Consider the following 23,426-nt stretch of genomic DNA (forward strand, 5'->3'; position numbering starts at 1 on the left):
CAGAGTTTTTCTTTATTTGTTTAGGTTTCTAGATTTCATACATAAACAATGTACCCAGTCGGAAGACTTTTAAATATATAACAAAATTATTGAATAATCAAAACTTCATAACATTTATCGTTATTTCAATAGTAACTCTATAAATGCACAAAGTACCGTATTTAAAATTTAAAATATACATTCCTACATGATTAGAAAAATTACACAAAGGAAAATGAGAACGACTATTATTATTACCAAAATACAAAAAAGAATAAATATACCGACCAATAAGGGACGACATAAAAAATTCCATGTAGGATAAAAAAACTTAATTCACATAGTTGTTTCACTGACCCCCCACCCCCTCTTAACTTAATTTGGGAAAAATTGATTTACCAATAGGGATATATGTGAAAATTGATTTTAGATATACATAACTTGCAGAATTTCAATCCCCCCTCCCACCCCAACCCCAAACTATTAGATTCAATTTTTTTTTTATCCTACATCGATCTTTTGACGTCGTCCCTAAGAAATGCCTCCTTTATAAATAAAATATACAATTAAGATGTGTTAACATTGCCTACGAAACACCTCTCCAACTGAGACCAAATGCCACAGAATTTACGAAAAAAGGCCTTCATCAATGAGCAAATAAAATTGAGAATGGAAATGGGGAATGAGTCAAAGAGACAACAACCCGATCATAGAACAGACAACAGTAGAAGGTCACCAACAGGTCTTCAATGCAGCGAGAAATTCCCGCACACGGAGGCGTCCTTCAGATGGCCCCTAAACAGATATATATACTTACTATAAAGCCCATATCGCAGTCAGCTTTAAAAGTAAAAGGCACCGAAATGAATTCAAACGAGAAAACAAACGGACTGCTTTATGTACAAAACAATGAACAAAAAACAGATATGATATACAGCAACAAACGATATTCACTGAATTACAGGTTCTTACATTTGAATTTTTTGACTAGGGATATATATAGACACATACAGACACATTTGACAAATTGAAATGAATACGAAGCCAGATATAATATGGTCATTATCTTATCATTAACTTAGTAAACATACTCAATACCAAAGCCATGTCCTTTAATGTATTTTTTTTATCCTCTTAAATTAAATCTGCTTAATTATCACAATTAATTATATAAAAACAGATATTAAAATACAACATCGATCTGATTCAACGTACATTTTTTACTTGGATATCAATCAATGATAACGTCTCGACGAGTAAGTCTCTTATACGTATGGATATAATAAATAACAATTTAAAAATATTATGAAATAAATCTTTTAATCCGGGAAATGTAAACTTAAAATAAATACTGATACTTATAGTATATTTCATCAGGAAAAACATTTACTACATTGTTCATACTAAAGTCGAAATCAAGTAAAAAGATGGCTTAAAGTAAAAAAGGGTACATTTATTTAGTTAGTATAAACAGTATTTCCATTGATTTTTCAGTTGAATGTTGTGTACGAAGTTTTTAGGTCACTGTTCAATCCTCAAATAAATTACATTGTTAATAATCAACCATGTGACTATTTAAAGCTCGTCCAATATTATTTTATTTTCGAAATAAATTTTAACCTTGTACGAGATAACTGCCTGAATTGATCGTAAACTTAGCGATTTTCTCCGTTGAATTGTAAGTATTTTTGTTTTTCATTTGTATTTTTTAACATTTCTACATATATTTAAGTTTTTAACGAGTATCACTCGTGTTAGCATGCTTTCAAAAAGCGATTAACTGTAAACTTGTTTGTCTTTTTAGACTCTGGGGACTTGTCCGGTTGGCAATCATACCACATCTTCTGATTTTTATATTTATTTAAATCGTCATAAATAGGTTAAATTGTATAACATACAAAACCAATTTATGTTATTTTTATAAATGCATAGGAACACGTGATTAGGCATGTAAATACATTTGACAATATCGACCATTTTACTCTGAGCCATTTTATACGTTTGTGTCCTCCTAAACTTGTGTTTTCGAGCATATATCAGGAGCACGCGTTGCACACATTGAGCAATATCACTCAGTGTATATAGAGGACGAATGGGTCGGTACCTCTTATACTTTTACTGTTATAATTAATTAGTCACGAAGATCATCAAAGACCAAGTAACACTGAAATGGTCACTATTTTTGCATGGTTTTGATAAAACTTTTTCTTTAGAACTTTAGTTTATAAATGTATAAAGGTGACTGAGGAATAGCAATATGGTCACTTTCGTCTACTTCTGACCGGCAGTAAAACCCTTGCCTTTCGTCCTTATGTCTGTGCAGGATGTACAAGTACGCAGTCACGTACGGGCAGAATGTTGACGTTAAAACAGATGCCTTGTGTAAAGAGAGCGCCACGCTCTCTGCACGTTAAAAACAATTGCAACAACATTTTAAGGTGTCCATAGATTATCTGTTGCGAGAATTTTTTCTGTAATCCAATATACCCTCAGTTTCCACTGGAAACCAAAGTTTTCCCAACATACATCCCGGACGACCCCAAAAACATGTTTTTTTTTGTATAACCAATGTATATGGTCTTTGTAACAATCCTGTAATTTTGGATTTTAAACCAATAAAATATCTTATCTTGTCATATATGCATGAAAATTTGCTACTGGACGTTAAACAACCGACTTGTAACCAATCAATATAAATGTATATGCACACAAAACTACGGTTCACAACTGTCTCAAGAATCTTTGCCTTTGAATATTGGATGTTTTTTGGGGGCATGTTGAGATTGATGCTTTGGCTGGGTACAAAAGAGGATGTACTTTAAAAATTAGATTTGTTGATCAATTTTTTTTTTTTTTTTTAATAAAAAGCTTATGATTTAAGAAATATTCTACGAACACACACTACAGGCATTAGGTTGTTTAAGTCATGAAATGTATACTAGTAGTATTTGTACAACACACTTTTCCTAAACACTGATTTTTCTTACGCTAGATAAATGACCCGGTTTGCTTACTGACAACAAAATATGTCCAAAAGCATGTGGCCTTTGCTCTTAACTATAATTAATCACCCAGTATGTAGCGTATCCAAATACATGTTCCAAATAAAAGTTTATAATTATCATGTCACCATCCTTCAAACCTGTGACAGCCTTTTCACTGATGACAATATAGTTCGTAACTTCATGTGAAAAAGCAGCAAACTATTTCACATTTGTTTTATAAAGAAAATGGAACGAAAGGAGAAGGATCAAGACAAAAAATGTCCGGTAGTTACCAATGGCATTGATTCTGAGGATGATGACTCAATGGGAGGATGTCCAATGGGACAAAACGGACAGCAACCTAAAATGAATGGAGTGCCTGATTCATACAGAGAATACTTACAGGTAAGAGATTATCTAGACCTTGTAAAAAGAGATAGGTTTCCTCTATATTTTTAGTGCTTCAATACCGAAGGATTTGTTTAAGTAATTTTTGAACAAGAACTACGAAAGTCAGACTGCTATGGTAAGCACCATATTGATATCAATAAGAAAAAACTTTTTGAACAAAATAAAATTACATAAGTATTTTAGGCATTTTCAATTGATTCTCCAAGAGTTTTAATTTTCCAAAGAACTTAAATAAATCGATACGAATGGTTTCTAAACTTTTCTCACGACCATATATGTGCAAACGTGCGTCATTATTGAACAAATTCAGTTTTAATCAGATACTGTAATTTAAAGCTGCAGCAGTAATATACGCATACACTACTAACATAAGACCTATGATACTATATGTATATTATATACATGTATATAATAGTTTGTCATTAAAAGGGCTAACAAGCTACATATTATAATATGCACCAGACATTATTTCAACCCCCTAAAATCGATAAAATCAAATAGCAAAAAGTTTAACAATTTTTAAGGTACAAAATACAAACAATATGAACATACATAATATAGTAATAAAAGTACATTATGTTTTTGTAATGTCGCTTAAATAAGTCGGTGAATTCTTCATGCTTCATATGCTCTTTTTGTATGTCATAACAACTTTGATATACAGGAATTTTACATGAAATAGTTAAATCTATTTTATAAAGTAATGAATGAGAAAAAGAATAATGCAAACAATGATGACGAGGCGGTACCATAGGGACAATCATAAATAATTTAAGATAGATGGACGAACAGCATCTACATAAGATAAAACGGAAAGAAAACCTAAAGTAGAGGAAAGTATATTTTTATAACTTGTACAGAAAAAAAGTTGAGCACCACGGAGTCCACTAAAAATTTGGGATGACAGGTTAAGCAATTTTTGCCCTGCAACCGACATCTGTCGTCGACAAGTAAAAGACTGGTGACAAAGTTTTGAACAAGGAAAGGAGAATGGGATCGTGAAAACGAAATATGAACATCTGAGGCAAAGATATTCTTGAAATATGGATGAATCATTTCAAAGGAGTATGTTCCAAAATATAGCAGTTTTACAAAATTGTTAAAATGTAAACTTTTAGTTATTTATTGGAAAGTAGAATGCGTCTGCTACATATATATGAGCTGTTTTTGACAATACAATTCATGATATATCGGGTACTAGCATTATTAAGTCATGCTAAATTACTGAAATCTTCACAAATTTAGCATTTTAGTTAAATTTTAGACGGTTTCCATCTTAAATGAAAGTGGCCGCATTCGTGTTCATTCTTAATATCGAAATATAAGTTGTATTTGATGATAATACATAACATATAAATTATAAAGGTTGAGGATGAACACGGATACGGCCACTTTCATTTTTGACAAAAAATTATCTGAAAAGTGACCTTTTTAGTTTTCTCGTTTGAATTGTTTTACATTGTTATATCGGGGCTTTTTATAGCTGACTATGAGGTATGGGCTTTGCTCATTGTTGAAGGCCGTACGGTGACCTATAGTTGTTAATGTATGTGTCATTTTGGTCTCTTGTGGACAGTTGTCTCATTGGCAATCATACCACATCTTCTTTTTTTTATATTTTTCATTTTTCGGCATTTTTGATGGATTTTTCATATTTGAGCTTAAATCAGAGCGTTTTTAATGAGTAAATCAGTTACAATTTTTCACATAAGCTAATTGAATCTACTGAAAAAGACACTTCAGTGTTGGAAAAGTGTCCAAAATCTTTCGTCAGAACCTGAAATTTGAGGTCAAAATCAGCCATTACCGGACCTACTATTTGTATTTTGGTTCATTTGTATGTTTCGGAGTTTTGTGCGTCATCCATTTTGCTGAACTAGCATATACATTATTTTTTATTGGCCAGATGAATCTTGCCTCGAAGTGCAGGATTTTCAAGCTGCTGTAAAGAAGCTATTTAGTGGATTAGTATGCTCATTGGTCGGGTTGTTGTCTCTTTTAAACATTCCCCGTTTCCATTCTCTAAACTGAGCTTTGAACTAGCTGTCAGTAAATGCGAGTACTCTCAGATCTGTACTTAGTGCTTTTTTTCTTGTTAGGATGTACACGTTCCCGGCCATATAAATAAAGGAAGATGTGGTATGATTGCCAATGAGACAACTCTCCACCAGAAACCAAAAAAAAAACACAGAAATTTAAAACAACTATAGGTCATTGTATGGATTTCAACAATGAGCAAAGCACATACCGCATAATCAGCTATAAAAGGCCCAAACATAACAATGTAAAACAATTTAAACGAGAAAACTAACGGCCTAATTTATGTACAAAAATTGAAAGAAAAAAATGCCCACTCTTTGTTTTTGTTGTATTTGATGTATTTCTATTTGTATCCGTCTGATGAGTTAAGCCTTTTTCAACTGATTTTTATAATTTGTTCTAAGGTTGTACTGTTACACCACTGTACCAGGTTATGGTAGGGTTGCGCGTTTGGTGCCTTCAAATTAGGTTAATCCCGCACAATTTTGTATGTGCCTGTCTCAAGTCAGGAACCTTTAACTAAGTGGTTGTCGTTTGTTGTTGTGCAACATATTTGTTTGTCGTTCATTATTTTATACATTACTTAGGCCATTAGTTTTCTCGTTTGAATTGTTTTACATTTTTCATTTCGGGGCCTTTTATAGCTGACTATGCTGTATGGGCTTTGTTCATTGTTGAAGGCCATAAGGTAACCTATAGTTGTTAATTTCTGTGTCATTTGGTCTTTTGTGAAAGGTTGCCACCACTTCTTTTATATATATCTATCTATCTTATCTATCTTATCTTATCTATAATGTATTTCAGCTAGAGAAGTTGTTAAAATGTCAGACAATGTCTAGTTCTATAGCTGGAAAGCCAGTTCACGACGAACACCTGTTTATTATAACCCACCAAGGTAAATATTATATTGCAGAAAGCAGTACTGTAAATTTAAAGGTTATTTTGGGACAATGCAAAACCTATGGTATGTTACATTATACAACAGGTCAACCATTTTACATGAAATTTTGATTTATTTTGGGAGACGACACAAATAACATGTAAACAGTATACAGTGCAATATTTTATTTTTATGTATGTTAAAAACGGAATAATCTCCAAACTTTTAAAGGGAATACTCAAATGGTACGCTTTTTAAAAAACAAATTCTAGTGAAAAATGTAACATTTTAGCAAAAAGATTGTATTTGGGTTTTTTGTACTAATATCATATAACCATCCCTCATACTTTGGGAAAAATATCAATCCACATCATTGTGCATTGTTTTTGAGTTTATACTGTATTTTATTGTCACCAAAACAGCAATTATATATTTACAATGTCATTTAATATGCCGACACCTATCAAATTGAACTGTATTTTTGAGAAATGTCGAGACAAAACCAACAACAGCATCTACCTTATTCATGATATTAAGTATATATTGCGGTTTCACATTACACGATGTTTTTCAGTAATCCTTATTCACGGTCTACAAACATGATTCTATGCTTTTTTTTATACATCTGTTTGCAAATTAAAAAAAAAAATTTAATGACAAATTATAAATCAGTGAAATAACTGAAGGACCATGCAGATGGTACAGAGCTTCAAAATTGCGACATAAATTATAGATTGAAATGAGTTAAACTTTTTTTTTACAAACAAGAGTGAGTTTGATTCGATATATCCAATAGAGAACTGAGAATGACAATAACGTAATATATTTTGAATGTATAATATATTTTAAATCAACTAAATTTCAGCATATGAACTATGGTTCAAACAGATTTTATTCGAAGTAGATTCTGTAAGAGAAAGTTTCATGATGCCAGTAAGTATCTTTTATGATTGTGGACCAATTGGTGGTTTTAGCAAAAGAAAAACATGCTCTATTTATCAGCTTAACTTGAATTTAACTAAGTTGTCAGTAGCATTAAGTTCTTTGCGGCATTCATATAGTAAGTGCTGATTTAAATATTTTATATATTTGATTAATACAAGTTAGATGAGGGAGCCTTCACTGATACATAAAATGATATGTATGCTAATATTTAACAAAATGTAACCGAAATAAACATGTAAGACACTATTAAACGAGAACAAAACAAGACTAATTACTGTTTTATAGGTATTGGATGAAAACCAGATGCTGAAGATAGTCAACAGACTGAGTAGGGTTGTACTTATCCTAAAGGTCAGTCTAACTATATAATTACACAACCAAACAATGAAATAAATGCTATCCACGATTGCCAAATCTATTATTCTGCAATTGTAATCAGAAACATTGCAACCATATTCTATACAAGATAATTGCTTAAATAGCAATCGGGATAACATATTCTTTTGCCTGTTAATAGGGCATGATTCAGGAAGAAAACATGACAATATGATATATGAATGTGAAATTTGGTTGACACTATCAGCTGGAGATTAAATGTTCTTTCGCACATGATAGGCGATTAGCAGTACCAAAGAAGTAGTATCTCGCGTTCATGCACAATTTGTAGAAATTTATGGAAAAGACAGTGTCCTGGTTTAACGTTCTAGTTTAGTTCGTTTGCATTTCATCTAAGAAGTTGACTCTGTTTTCTATCATATCAAAATGATCTAATAAAAAAATGTATTCAGTTTAAAAATCATCAAAATCTACAACAAATGAATATAAAAATAATAATAATGATGCATCACTTTTTTTCTTTGTTTTTCCAGTTAATGGTCGACCAGTTTATGATTTTAGAATCAATGACGCCACTGGATTTTTTGGAGTTCAGGTAAATATGATTAAATAATTCTATTTGAGAAATAAAACCGAGAAAACACTTAATTTTAAGATATGATCAGATACAAATAACAGAATGAAAACATTGTACGATAAACGAGACACAGGTTTCGCTCCATTCGAACTATAGCAAATATAAATAGCACGGTTACTTTTGATTTTTTTCCGACCGGCAGTCGATCCTTACCATAGTGGGGCGTCAGTTTGGTTGTATTAAATGAATAAATACGCAGTCCGAACATAATGGGATGTTATATACGGGACATCATGCAAAAAGTGTGTCAGGCTCTCTGCACGTTCAGAACCCTTGCAAGAACTATATGAGGGGTATGTAATTGGACTGTTTGTTTAAAGAATAACATTTGTGTTTCTATCCAGAAAACCTGCATTTTCCAGTGGTAGTTCAATGTCATCCCGGTCGGGCCTACGGCGATCCCAATTAAAGGACTTCTATAGTATAATCATTATTATTAAAAAGAAGATAGAGAAGTTTAGACAACTCTCCACAAGAGACCAAAAGTCACAGAAATTAACAACTTTAAGTCATCGTACGGCCTTCAACAATGATCAATTGGACCAGGGCTTTGATCAGATCAAAGCCCTGGCCCATTATTTATCTGTTTTCGTCCTGAACATGTAGATAGAAGAAGATGTGATATGAGTGCCAAAGAGACAACTCTCCATCCAAGTCAAAATATATTAAAGTAAACCATTATAGATCAAAGTACGGTGAAATCCTTGTAATTGAATTATTAAAGTAAATACCAATCGATCAACCATGTGTTTTCGCTCCGTTTTGTTTTCTTTCTATATTGTCGAAATTATGATTTTATGAGTTCTGAACATGTTGAAAATACTGTTGTCTCTAATTTTGTACACATGACTTTTTTCTGACTGGCTTTCCTGATATGTGTATTAGCCACAGTTAGCCAGAAGAGTTCCAATGTAACGTTCTCAGTGTCTGCATCATTCTATTATAAGTTTAAACATATCTATTCATACTAAGTGGATTGGGAAACAAGTTATTGCAACTTATATTAATCCCTTTTCACTATGTGGTGCGAGTGCTGCCTTGTAGCGGCACTAGCGTACTTTTTTTTCGAAATATAAAAGGGTCTCTTTTACGTGCAAAAGTTATCATGGCTCTCTCTTAACACAGATCAGCCATTTATCGTCCCCTTCCGACGGACTATCATCGTTTCCCCAAGACCATACTCACAAATGGTGTCAAGGGAGAACCGAACCCTTCAGGCCCTGAAATTTTCACCCCAGAGCGGGGATCGAACCAGTAACCTTTGTGTTAGTAGTCCGATGCACTTACCAATCCACCACGGCTCTATAATTATTAGATTGATATTGTTGATTATCAAGTAACACTTTAATGTTTTAACAGGCAGCATTTGTCTTCAGCCTCTGGATTTCAAAGTCTACAGTTTAGATTGATGGAAAATAAACTTGGAATAAAGGAGGTAAAGTTACATGATTTTAATTTTATCACCGAATGACATTGTATACTGATTAACATTTATTCAGCTTGTGTTTTTTTTGTGTTTTTTTGATGGTATTTTATGAGAGGCTCATGTTTTTTCATATCTAGCTGTGTTATACCTTTGATAATAAGTTTTATAGCTAGCTGCGTTATACCGTTGATAATAAGTTTTATAGCTAGCTGCGTTATACCGTTGAGATTAAAGATTTATTATAATACTATGATTTATTATTGATGACAAAAGAAGAATTTCTTCAAGTCGAATTAAGAATAGCTCTCATCATTATGTCATGTTGCAGTTATAGAGCCAGCAATATTTCCCCTTGTTTCATATTTATATAATGCATACCACTTATATGTTGTAAGATGTTGTCCATACTACGGGGCGTCGAATGGGACTTGAACTTTTTGTAATCGAAATCAATTTTGTGTACACAAAATTCAATTCTGTCATATCAAAATCATTTTTGTCTTACAAAACTATGTGATATAGACTTGTTTTATGAGAACTTCAATTTTGAAATGACAAAATTCATTTCTGTAGACAAAATACAATTTTGTCAAACAGGTATGCAAATATAACAAAATTGAATGTTGTTAATACCTGATATGGAAATTAAAACACAAAAGTCAATTTTGTGATACAAAATTGAATTTGTACGCAATTAACATGTTGCTTAAATTAGCATCCTGTGATTTTGTAATTAAAATTATTTTTTGTGTAGACAAAATTGAGTTTTGTTAGACAGAAGTGAAAATTTAACACAAAATTTATTTTTGTGACAGAAGTCAATTTTGTGTTTATTTTTGTGTAGACAAAATTGACTTTTGTGACACAAAATTGACTTTCGTGGCACAAATTACTCAATTTTGTCTACACAAAAAAAACCCACAAAATTGAATTTTGTGACAAAATTTCAGTTTTGTATGCAAATTAGTTCACAGAATCCAAACTAAACTAATTTGAATACACAATTGACTTTTGTCGCCCAATTTTCAAATTAGGTAACAAAAGTAAAGTCTGTGTTACAAAAATGAATTTTGTCATGACAAAAGTAACTTTTGTCCACTGAAAGATAATTTTGTATGACAAAATTTAAATTTGTAGTATGCTACAAAATTTAAATTTGTAGTATGCTACAAATTTGTTAAACTAAACTAAAAATACAAAAAGGTACAAAATTGAATTTCGAGTACAAAACCACAAGATTCCCATTCGGCGCCCCGTACAAACAGGGTTTTATATAGTGAACGAATGTTGTAAGGTGCACGAATGCCATATTCAGAAATGCTGGTCAAATCTATACCTTTTAACACTAATATCCTTATATTATTCAATTTAATTTCTATTCCTTGCCACAAAAGTAAGGCAACACGGTTTCATGCTTGTGTGTCCGTCCGTCCCTCATGGATAATTCAGGTTATAGATTGATGCTGATTCAAAGTAATTTCAAGTGTTTTACTAATTAGGAGTTTGACCCATATTTCGCAGTTTACTCAATGGAAATTTTTATGTCGCATATATACTATTATCTATATGAAATTTAAAGGGAAATATGTTAAGACAACTTTATTTCGCAAAGCAAAAAATGAAAGATATCACATACAAAGGAACGTATATGCATTGTTTTATTGCAGGAAAATCGAGTAAAGTATAATCAACAGCACTACATGAAAGTTTTTAAGGACGAAGAATCTAAACAAATGTTGGCAGACTCAATTACATCGCCTCCGTTACTTACGTTACTTGAGGTACAAATAGTCGAACTAATTTGTTTATTTATTTCTAGTTTATGCTTTATGACAAAATACCAATCATTATTCAATAAGATGTAAAGTATTAGTTAACAACTTAGTTAAAATGTAATAATGATAGCTGTCGAGGTAATTGTTATCAAAGAAAAGATTATTCCTGAATTAAGATAAATCTGTATGATTAAGAATAAGGCAATCTTTCAAAAAGACATGATTAAGAATAAGGCAATCTTTCAAAAAGACACACATCTACAAACTAATCCATCACACATAGATTATACAGCGGACGACATATTTATTTCTATGTATGTACAAAGTTAAGCAATGACGTCAGATATGTATAAATTATAAATAAATGAAGATGTACGGTATACATCCGGTATACATCTATCAAACAGAAATGTAACGAACTTACAGTAAGTGAGTAATTAGTTTATTACGTATTTACAACTCTATTAATACCGATTGGGGGCTTGAAAATGAAATAAAATCTTACAATGATTTGCATATTGTACGTCTTCCTTTTTATTTCAAATATATAAGTGTCGTAGTTCTCTTATATTTGATACGTTTCCACAGTTTTAGTTTGTAACCTGGATTTGTTTTTTTTTCTATCGATTTATGAATTTTGAACAGCGGTATACTACTGTTGTCTTTATATAATACATTTGATTGTATTATAAAATAGTGCCATCTGATTTGGTGTTACTGCCTTGTATACATCACAGTAGTTATGTTTTATCAGTTTCTGTCAAAGTTTTACAAAGCTTTTTTTCATATTTAAGAAATGGCTAGAACGGACTCCAGGATTAACTGACCATGAAAAGGCCGACTTTAACTTCTGGGAAAGATATAAAACAGCAGTATACCAGTGGATTGAAAACGACTGGCATACACCATACATGGTAAAATTAAAAGGGCACAGCGGGAATTATCCATCAATTCTATCTTCTTCTATATCATAATCGTTATTTACATTTTCTAGCTTAAGGTCGACATGCATGCACTCTTTACTTTTGGACTTTTTCAAATTCGTATTAACAGAAAATTGTTTTAAATAAAGTAAATAAAAAAATAAAAAAATAAGAATACTTGTGTGATGCACCATATGAGTTCTTCAAAATTTTAAAAGAAACTACGAATTGTAGCTACTGAAATCAATAAGTATCTATGATTAACGAGCAATGTACATAAAATAAACCAATATAATATTTACAAATTTAACCCATGCGTATAAATGACATTTGGTATACAAGAACCATATTGCAAATGAACTTAATGAATTACCGTGGTTAATCAAACGCATTAAATTTTTTAAAGGAAGAGACAGATCCGAAACAAAAGGAAATTTTGCTTGCTGAATACAACAAACAAAAGGTGAGGATCTGTTTATAATAAGTTGAAAATTGCATTTTCCTCTTATTTGTCATTTGCTATTTATGATCATATTTGAAACATTTTTTTTTAATAAATAACATTTCCTAGCAGTGTAAAACATCATTTAAATAATTTTTCAGAACAAATCATCTAAACCCTTAAAACTTTTCAATCTTAATTATATTTGAAAACAAATTAGACTAAATTTTAATTTAGTTTAATTTGAAACATTTGGTTTTGCATGTTTTACTTACTGTTACCAAGGTTGTTGAGACGTTGTGTATTTGTTGAGACATTGTGAATTTGTTGAAACATTGTATTATTGTTGAAATATTGTGTATTTTGTTGAGACATTCTGAATATGTTGAGACATTGTGTATTTGTTGAGACATTGTGTATTTTTTTCTTGTAGGACTCGTTTGAATCCATTTTTACAGCTGAAAAATACAACGTCTATGTAGAGAGGGGTAAATACTTGCTCACGTGTATTTGATTTTTTTTTATCCCTCATTACTAAATATTGACTGGCAAACCATAATCTTTAAACACGATTACTTAGATACATTTCATTTAAGAATTTAACAGATTTAATCTAATGTAAATTAATAAATTTTTATATAACAACTATATATATTTATCATATACTTAGCATTGATATGATAGCTTTTGCATATATGTAATGAGCGAAAGTACACAAGCCATAATTTTCCTCCCGGGCTGATAACCCATATCAGGTGCATCTCGTGCACAAAACTCATAATAGTACCTCTCATGCAAGATACTTCCGGTGTTTCCGTTATCGGTTGTTTACTTCTCCATTGTGACGTCAGATATTTTTGATGACGACGTCAAAATTTACGGGAACTTAAGTGGGGATAGTTTAGTGCTTGTTAATAAATGCTATTGACAATAATGAATCATTTTATAGTACAACAACCATGGAGTTATAATGATCATAAAACTCTTTCAAAATTTTCAATGTTTCAAATTTGCCTCTATAGGAAATGTTACCATAAATATATATGAAGGTAGTGATGCTGTTGTTGGACAATTATAGTATATTTGATTCATAATTTAACTTCTTTATACATTTTTTGACTGTTTTAGTTATTGCATTTGTCTATTTGCCTTACATAAAACTATTGTCGGAAGTATATGATAACGCGATTAATACATGGCCTTTTCCATATCAGCCTGGGTATCATCCCTCGACCCATATAAGCACCTCGACTCCGTCTCGGGCTGATATGGGGGTCTCAGGATGATACCCAAACTGATATGGAAAAGGCCATGTATTAATCTCTATATATATATATATATATTTGATATGAATACATTTTCCCACCTGAATACACTGGATAAACTATTACAATATGCTTTCTATTTGTCAGGCGAAAGGAGAATAAACCATAAGGCATTCCAGGGTGCACTGATGATATCGCTGTATCGAGATGAACCGAGATTCAACCAACCATTCCAGATGATAACTCTGTTGATGGATATAGATTCCCTCATAACTAAGTGGCGCTGTAAGTATAATATATATCATGCAATGGAAGAAGGGTTGGAAATATCAATCATGGGAGGACAAAGTCGAAGATCTCGAGGAAATGAAACCAACGAAATAAATGCAACAAACAAATAACAACAGCAAGACGCTGCATAGACCTCAAGCAACACGAGCTCAAAAAAAAAAAACAACAAAAAAAACAACATCAAAACAAAACAAAATATAGAAAAATAAAAAAATAAAAAAAACCCCAAAAACGTGGCTGATCTCGTGTGCTCCGAAATGGTAAGTAGATACTGTTTAACATTCGGTGATGTTACAATCGAGGACAAGAGAACACGATCATGACTACAACAATGGAACATACCTGTGGGCATTTGTTACACAGATTTTCTATAACGGTCAATAAATAAAAAGTTCTACGATATTCCTATTAATTATCTCTAAATTCATATTTTTTATTTATGCTTTCAAAATTTTTACTCGCGCATAGCGTATGAAATCATATTTCTGTTTTTGTTTGTTATAGATAATCACGTTATGATGGTTCAGCGCATGATCGGAAGTAAAATAGGGACAGGTGGATCTTCTGGTTACCATTACTTACGGTCTACCATAAGGTATGAAAAACACGAAAAAAAAATATGTTTAAATCAATTTTGTTATGTACATGTTGTTCTCATACTGGCAATTGCTCTTCAAGATATTGGATTTACAAATCTATAGAATTTGACATCTTCTAGCAGAAAGAAGTAAAATAACAAAAATACCGAACTCCGAGGAAAATTCAAACGAAAAGTCCGTAGTCAAATGGCAAAATCAAAAGCTCAAACACATCAAACTAATAGATAACAACTGTCATATTCCTGTCTTGGTACAGGCATTGTTGTACGTGGACAATGGGAGATCAAGCAGTTTATCCTTCTCAATTGAAATAAAATTATGTGCTTTTAGATCTAATGGTAACACTGTTATGAGATTTAATTCAATTCTATTACTTGTATTATAGACAATTAAATAGTAAGATTTGTATAAAAGAAAGGAAAAAAAATACTGTGTGAATTTGGTGCGATCAAAGCAGTTCTCTGAATATAATCAACAAGAACGTTCAGCAACAAAATTTTGAAAGATTAGAAGTACATGCATATTTGAATAGCTCTATTACCATAGGTTTACTACCAAAGCTCACTGATCAGTTTTATTTTTTCACATCAAATGTTGTCAGCTGAGAGAAATTGCTAAGCCGTTTCCTCCTCAAACATTTCATATGTTTGTAAATATTATCAGGTGTGTCTATGTAACAACCCAATATTCGAATTTTACACCAATAATATAGTTTGATTTGATTAATATATGTATTGATGTTATCTGCTAATTGGTCAGGTTGTTGTTTTTTTGACACATTCCTCATTTCCATTCTCAATTTTATTTATTATGTTTTTTGTTTTCAGTGATCGATACAAAGTGTTTGTTGATCTGTTTAATTTGTCGACATTCCTTATTCCACGTCAATACATTCCACCACTTACAAGAAGTATGAAGAGGACCCTCAGTACAGTGTCCACTTCACGTCTACCAGAAACTGATGAATTAAGTGATGTCACCGACCAGTTGGATAAACAAACATTTGGATCGAGTCCTCGTCAGATGACTGGAACAAGTCCACGTACTAGACCTGTATTTTTCACATAAAAGACGTACTTTGAAAGTTATCTCTATGTTTTAAAGAGAACACACAGAAAGTTATATTTTTTTAAAAGAATAAACAATAATCCTGATTATACATAAATCATTAGTTCACTCATATTTCAAGCAGATTGTTATATGTTTAATATTTTATGTCAAGGAGACTTGAATGTTTTAGTCAATACGGTTTTGTAAAAAGCAGTTGAAGTAAATGGTCATATATGTTCCATATATTGCATTAAAGTCGATGATATATTTTTATTTTTTATTTTTTTTAAATACAAAAAAAATGATAGGATGAGCATATTGTTCAGCAATGAAATTATAAATTTTATCTGTTACATTAAAATGTTATGTAAAAATTATATTGTAACGGTAATAAAACGTTTCAAAAAGACGAATGTTGTGATATTTTGTAGGTCGATCTCATAAAATATTTTTTTTTGTCTGACACGTACTAGCATTACTAACTTATCTGTTATCATCCGTTACTACTTTTATATATAAAATTGCTTTTATAAAAGGCAGTAACGTACACATGTAACGAAAATTAATATATCATAAAGGATATTATTGATCTTGGCTTAGGGAGCTTCCATTTAACTTTAAAAAAGGGGGGTATGTTTTTTTTGTACGAGGCACACACCTTTATCGATCAAATATTGTTTTTCAAATTTTTACACAATAAGGTATGGTGAAATCTGGATTTAGAATATTTTTTTTCTGTCATCTGTTTGATCATAATGTTATTTCGTCCATCAAAATGGGGATCAGATTATTTTTTAAAGGAAAAAAACATAACTTCCTTGAAGTTTTTTGATCGTTCCTTCAGACTTTAGTCTCTAGAAAATAATAACTTAGACTTTGCTTTAATAATATTAAATGATATTTCCCCTCTAGATTAAACAATAATTAAATGGCAATAATACTGGAGACGAACAGATAAAAAACTGAAGCATATAATTTCCATTGAATTCTTAAAATAAAGCAACAAATGCATTTCAGCATCAATAAAGAATGTTCAGTCTACAAATAAATACAAACGAAAATCAAATTATTCTTCGATCAACTATTTGTAACCCTCTAAAGTAAACGAACAAACATAAATCAAAGCTGCCACATTGTTTCTCATTTATAATTTTGTAGTTAATGTGGTATCCTCAGTTTTGACACGTTTGTGAACTGGATTAGTTTCAGTTAAATTGGTTTATGACGGTATAAAAAAGTAAAGTAAAACATAAATATCGAACTCCGAGGAAATTTCAATACGGAAAGTACGTAGCCCAATGTCAAAATCAGAAGCTCAAGCACATCAAGCGAGTGGGTAACTTTCATATGCCTGACTTGATATAGGCATAGTAGAAAACGGTGGTTTAAACCTAGTTTTATAGCTAGTTTAACCTCTCACTTGTATCACTGTCGCATAAAATTGCATTATATATTGACAAAGGTGTGTGAAAAAAACCCAAACAAACATAATAGGTCATAATGTCGAAAATATGGGTACAACAGTCAACATTGGTTTATAATCTTAATAGCAATAAAAACAAATATATATATATACCGTTTCCCGTTTTAATGGTTTTACACTAGTAATTTTGGGGCCCTTTAGCTTGTTGTTCGGTGTGAGCCAAGGCTCCGTGTTGAAGTCCGTACATTGACCTATAATGGTTTACTTTTATAAATTGTTATTTGAATGGAGACTTGTCTCATTGTCACTCATACCATATCTTCATATATCTATATAACAAACAAACACAAAAAGGCATATAACAGACAATGCACATTAGTAAAAATTTAAGGAATACAAACAATAAACCATAGCACAATAACACAATGACGGGATGTGCACATACAGAGCAATGTCATATGACATATGTAACAAAGAAACACAAAAAGGCAGATAGACAAAGTGCCTTAGCACAAATGAAAAGACAAGATACAAGAAATTACCATAACACTATGATGATATGTATAAGCACAGAGTCCCTCAAATGGATTATCAACAAAAACAGACTAAACAGTAAAAGTAATATAAAGACGAGTAAAATAATACCATAACACCTTATTAAGATGATAAAGACCATCAGTACCCATAATCTAAACTTCAAGACCATCGTGTAATGTTTGTGAAGTTTATACGGAATTTTAATTAACAAGGTCTTGGTACCTTCCGATGAACTTTTTATTTGGAAAAAGGTCGAGACATTCTTTTACATACCCCTGGTTCATCAAGTTTTACTATTATGTTATACTACTATTACCTTTAGATATTGATTATTTCAAGACGAGGACACATTGGATTTTTTAGTAGGTCATACCGTTGCTGTGCTAGGTGTATACAAACTCGGTAGTTAACATTCTACCTAATTTTTCTGGTTATAATTTGTTTTGGTCTTACATCCCGGTGATATTATATTTTGGCGTTGTATAAGGACGTTGGATGTGATGTTTTTCTCACATTTGTTGGAGGTCTTTACACTGAATCCATTGGATGTGTACTGATTGGTATTTTGTGTTGAATACATGATGATTGTTCATTGACTGTTATTGGCGATGAACTTGCTTCTAGAAACTTCAAATACTCTCAAATAGGTACATTGTATCTTTAGTTTTATGTATTGACTAAGTAGTTTTTATGTTTTGTATCAATATAATCAATGTAATCAATTTCGCTGTGTTGAAGACCAATTGGTGACCTTCGGCTGTTTACTGATCTTCGGTCGGGTTGTTATCTCTTTGTTGATATCTCATATCATAATTTGAAAATTCAAGGTTTTAGGTAGTAATCTTGCAATTAAGAGATTTGATTTCATATTTATATTGACCTAAGGGCATCAGTCTAGGTTTTGACCGGTGAAAACAAAGTTTTTGTGAAATATTGACACACACTGATTGGAAATGCATTTAATTAAGACATCTCAATGATTAACAGAAGAAAATATTGTTTCTCCCATCTGACATATTTTCGCAGATTAATTTCTTCAGTTTATAGCTGTATAATACTAACTTGTGGGCAATGAAACCACAATGGAATAGTGTGCATTTGTAATGATTGACTTCGTTTGTTTAAAAAAAATCTTTTGAAAATGTATCATCAACTTCAGTTTTCATTAAATCAATATCAGTTTGACATTTAAGCCAGAAGTTATAACTTATTGAAATATTTTTCAAATATGAGATTTTTTACTTTGCGTATTTCAATATTAAATCATCAAACTCATATGATGAAATTGATTTCTACAAATCTTATATCGATTTAAAAATTTATTTCAACTTGTTAAATGAATATTTTAATAGTTTGATACTTTTGACATTGTTATATCACAATTAGAATTAAAAGATGACGGAGGTAGGAAAGTCGTAAAGCACTGAAAAGGTAAGACGTTTTTGGATAAAAGATAAAATTGAGAATGGGAATGGTGAATGTGTCAAAGCGACAAAAACCCGAACATAGAGCAGACAACAGCCGAAGGTCACAAAGGGTTTTCAATGTAGCGAGAAACGCCCGTACCCGGAGTCGTCCAGCTGGCCCCTAAACAAATATGGATAATAGTTCAGTGATAACGGACGTCATACTAAACTCCGAATTATACACAAGAAACTAAAATTCAAAATCATACCAGACTAACAAAGGCCAGAGGCTCCTGACTTGGGACAGGCGCAAAATTACTTTGTGATTCAAAATAGTTTGTGATTTATTAATAGAAATGTAAATCAATTTAACAAGAAGAGGGCATAGGTGCTAGAATTTGGACAAGAAAAAATGAAATTTACAGCGACTTCATAAAATAAGACTTTATAACTGAAATCGTTTGATGAATACGTTTGACAGGAATGCTTTATATTATAACTCGAAGCTAATATATACGTCAGAGGATAGGAATACCTTTTGTTATCAAGTGTCACTCGTCCGTTTGACGCTGCTATTAGCCTTAAATAGATTAAAATTTTACTATCATTCGTCAATTGGTGGTATTTATTTATTTCTTCATAACTGGCACCCACACCTTTGAATATGTTTTTACAATGATTAGTTTTGATACATACATTTCTGTTTTAATAGTGTAGTCTTAAAACGTGTAATTTTTGTTAACGTTTTTCACAACCAACTAGTCAACGGATTGGTTAAAACACCAAAAACGAAGTCGTTGGCTGTAGGATATTTTTTTTATCATTTTAAACATAAATTCATGCATTCATAATACAAGTCCTTTTCAATAAACTCTATTGATTTCAAATTGGAGGATTGATGATTTTGAGACAAATTTAAGAACGATTTTGCCGATCTCGTGTAAATTTTATACAAATGTCGTCTTTTTGTTGAAAAAAAATCAATCATTAATATTTCAGAGAGAAACAAAATAAATGCATTATTTTTTTCTATGTTTAGACACAGTTACCCGAGACAAAGTTGTATGCAAAGGCCCACGGTGCAAAATTTCCCCTAAATCTGTGACATAGCCCATTTACTATTCCTTGACCGTAAACTTAAGTTTCAACTCCTATATGAAAAGTCCATCTCAATTGTATAGGTTTCACTTTAAAGTATTCTGAAGATGATTTTGATATATAATAGACATTAATGTTCAAATCTTTTCAGAATGTGTGAGTCAGTAGCCATGATCAGCGTCTTGGTGATTTTACTGTTGCGATGCGTTAGCGGCACACAGGAAGGTGTCCGTTGTACAGTACCAACAAACACTTATAACTCAAAAAGTAAAGTACCACTTACTAACTGTTTTTTCTTTGTTGACATATTTGTTTGTTCTTATATTAATTAAGATTATGACACAAGATTGACCGCTATACTCACATTTTTGACATTTGTGTCTATTATGTCTTTTTTTTGTTCATACATTGTTGTCAATGCAATAGAATTTTATGCGACTGTCATTCAAATATGAGATTTGGCTAGCCATAAAATCAAATTAATCCATCATTTTCTACAAAAGAAAATGCCTGTTCATAATCAAGAACAGTTGTTTTTTTCAATTCTTTTGGAGTGTTTGTTATACATAATGCACATGTTAAGGTTTTTCTTTAAGTTTAATGTTTAATAATAATAAATTAAAAAGTAGTTCATTTAGATACTTGTTTTTTTGTAGTATACTCAGTACCAATATTTGATCCTGGTGATGACTACCTTGATGTGACCCTTGATTTAAGGCACATAGATAGTTCTGGGACGTTTGACGAAAATATCATTATTAACGTTCTGGTTTGCAATGAAGTAAAACTCTTACTTTTTGAAAAGATATCTCTTGGCTCTAGCGGCATCCATACAATGCAACTACCGATGAACCAGACATGGATTTTGAAAGGATCAGAAACATCGAATAAATCATTACACATAATATTTTCGTCAGAATTTGATACATATAAATACGTTGCCACCAAGATATCATTTAATAACATGAGCATCCCAATTACTGCCCGTATTTCTGAAACAACAAGAACGATATACAATAAGTATTCATATTATGTTACAACTGTTTGTGATATTCTAGGACTGTGTCAGATAGCAGTATCTTCAGCAAGCTTGTATGAGACTGAAATCAGCATTGATCTTAATATGACCTTTGGTGGATGTTCACTGCATTTTAACAACACAGTTTATACAACAGACGACGTGTTTATAGTTACCTTATCGAGATACACTGCACTACAGCTACAGACAGATTGCGACATGAGTGGTACTGTCATTCACAGTCCTGAAGAACTTACCGTTATAAGTGGAGGTCTGAATACAATAATGGGAGAAGGAAAAAAACAAACGTTCATGGGTATTAATGCTCCTCTGACAAAACTGGGTAAAGAGTATGTTGTAATAGGTAGCAACTTTTCATTGTTCTGGGACTTTATCAAGATCATGACGACAGAATCAGAAACTACGGTCAGGATACTTGGAAAAGACATCAAATTTGAAAAAGCACGTGACTCTATGAGAAAAAAACTCAGTCGAGGACACCAGTTACATATAAAAGCAGATAAAAAGATAGTTGTCACTCAATTTTCATGGGACAATAATACAGAACCTATTTATTCTATCGTACCCCCTTTTAGGAAAACTTTAAGTCCACCATGTTTACAGTCTACTATTTATATTTACAAAGTAGTTGATGACTCAATGCCGACCGATCCGCAACACAAACAGAAAATAGCCGTCACCAGGATCCCAGGTACAGATACTGTAATGTTTACTACGACTGACAACAATATCGAACTGCAATGTACCAGCATTAGAAGCCAACTCTTAAACAAAGAAATAGTTATTTATAATTTAGAGAGCACACATTATGTTGACCTTGAGGTAGGTCCAAAAAAAGTAACATTTAAACATAATATGATGAAAGAAACGTTCAGAAAATACACTAATAGTTAATAGTTATCAAAGGTACCAGGATTATAATTTAGTACGCCAGACGCGCGTTTCGTCTACATAAGACTCATCAGTGACGCTCATATCGAAATAGTTATAAACCAAACAAATACAAAGTTGAAGAGCATTGAGGATCCAAAATTCCAAAAAGTTGTGCCAAATACGGCTAAGGTAATCTATGCCTGGGATAAGAAATCCTTAGTTTTTCGAAAAATTAAAAGTTTTGTAAACAGGAAATTTATAAAAATGACCACATAATTGATATTCATGTCAACACCGAAGTGCTGACTACTGGGCTGGTGATACCCTCGGGGACGAAACGTCCACCAGCAGAGGCATCGACCCAGTGGTGTAAATAGTTATCAAAGGTACCAGGATTATAATTTAGTACGCCAGACGCGCGTTTCGTCTACATAAGACTCATCAGTGACGCTCATATCGAAATAGTTATAAACCAAACAAATACAAAGTTGAAGAGCATTGAGGATCCAAAATTCCAAAAAGTTGTGCCAAATACGGCTAAGGTAATCTATGCCTGGGATAAGAAATCCTTAGTTTTTCGAAAAATTAAAAGTTTTGTAAACAGGAAATTTATAAAAATGACCACATAATTGATATTCATGTCAACACCGAAGTGCTGACTACTGGGCTGGTGATACCCTCGGGGACGAAACGTCCACCAGCAGAGGCATCGACCCAGTGGTGTAAATAGTTATCAAAGGTACCAGGATTATAATTTAGTACGCCAGACGCGCGTTTCGTCTACATAAGACTCATCAGTGACGCTCATATCGAAATAGTTATAAACCAAACAAATACAAAGTTGAAGAGCATTGAGGATCCAAAATTCCAAAAAGTTGTGCCAAATACGGCTAAGGTAATCTATGCCTGGGATAAGAAATCCTTAGTTTTTCGAAAAATTAAAAGTTTTGTAAACAGGAAATTTATAAAAATCACCACATAATTGATATTCATGTCAACACCGAAGTGCTGACTACTGGGCTGGTGATACCCTCGGGGACGAAACGTCCACCAGCAGAGGCATCGAC

At 32.0% G+C, this 23,426-nt stretch overlaps 1 protein-coding gene across 2 annotated transcripts; it reads left to right on the top strand.

Annotated features, from left to right (window-relative positions):
• Nucleotides 1-1,178: 1,178 nt before the first annotated feature.
• Nucleotides 1,179-16,280, top strand: LOC143085323 (tryptophan 2,3-dioxygenase-like). Of its 2 annotated transcripts, none has more exons than XM_076261603.1 (14): nucleotides 1,179-1,235; nucleotides 3,207-3,368; nucleotides 6,219-6,309; nucleotides 7,160-7,227; nucleotides 7,525-7,590; nucleotides 8,109-8,170; nucleotides 9,572-9,647; nucleotides 11,306-11,419; nucleotides 12,208-12,327; nucleotides 12,743-12,799; nucleotides 13,212-13,266; nucleotides 14,191-14,328; nucleotides 14,839-14,929; nucleotides 15,761-16,280. In XM_076261603.1, the coding sequence occupies exons 1-14, from the start codon at nucleotides 1,218-1,220 to the stop codon at nucleotides 15,999-16,001; spliced, it is 1,359 nt and encodes a 452-aa protein (XP_076117718.1). In that variant the 5' UTR covers nucleotides 1,179-1,217; the 3' UTR covers nucleotides 16,002-16,280. The 2 variants fall into 2 exon arrangements, with proteins under 2 accessions (XP_076117718.1, XP_076117719.1); XM_076261604.1 differs by lacking the exon at nucleotides 1,179-1,235 and adding an exon at nucleotides 1,523-1,657 and having other exon boundaries at nucleotides 15,761-16,278.
• Nucleotides 16,281-23,426: the final 7,146 nt, after the last annotated feature.

The sequence above is a fragment of the Mytilus galloprovincialis genome, chromosome 8 (genome assembly GCF_965363235.1).
Source record: "Mytilus galloprovincialis chromosome 8, xbMytGall1.hap1.1, whole genome shotgun sequence".
NCBI lineage: Eukaryota > Metazoa > Mollusca > Bivalvia > Mytilida > Mytilidae > Mytilus > Mytilus galloprovincialis.

Coding starts and splice junctions, on each gene's coding strand:
- LOC143085323 (XM_076261603.1), top strand. Junction 8,171..9,571: donor CTGGATTTTTTGGAGTTCAG/GTAAATATGATT, acceptor ATGTTTTAACAG/GCAGCATTTGTCTTCAGCCT. Junction 11,420..12,207: donor CGTTACTTACGTTACTTGAG/GTACAAATAGTC, acceptor TTCATATTTAAG/AAATGGCTAGAACGGACTCC.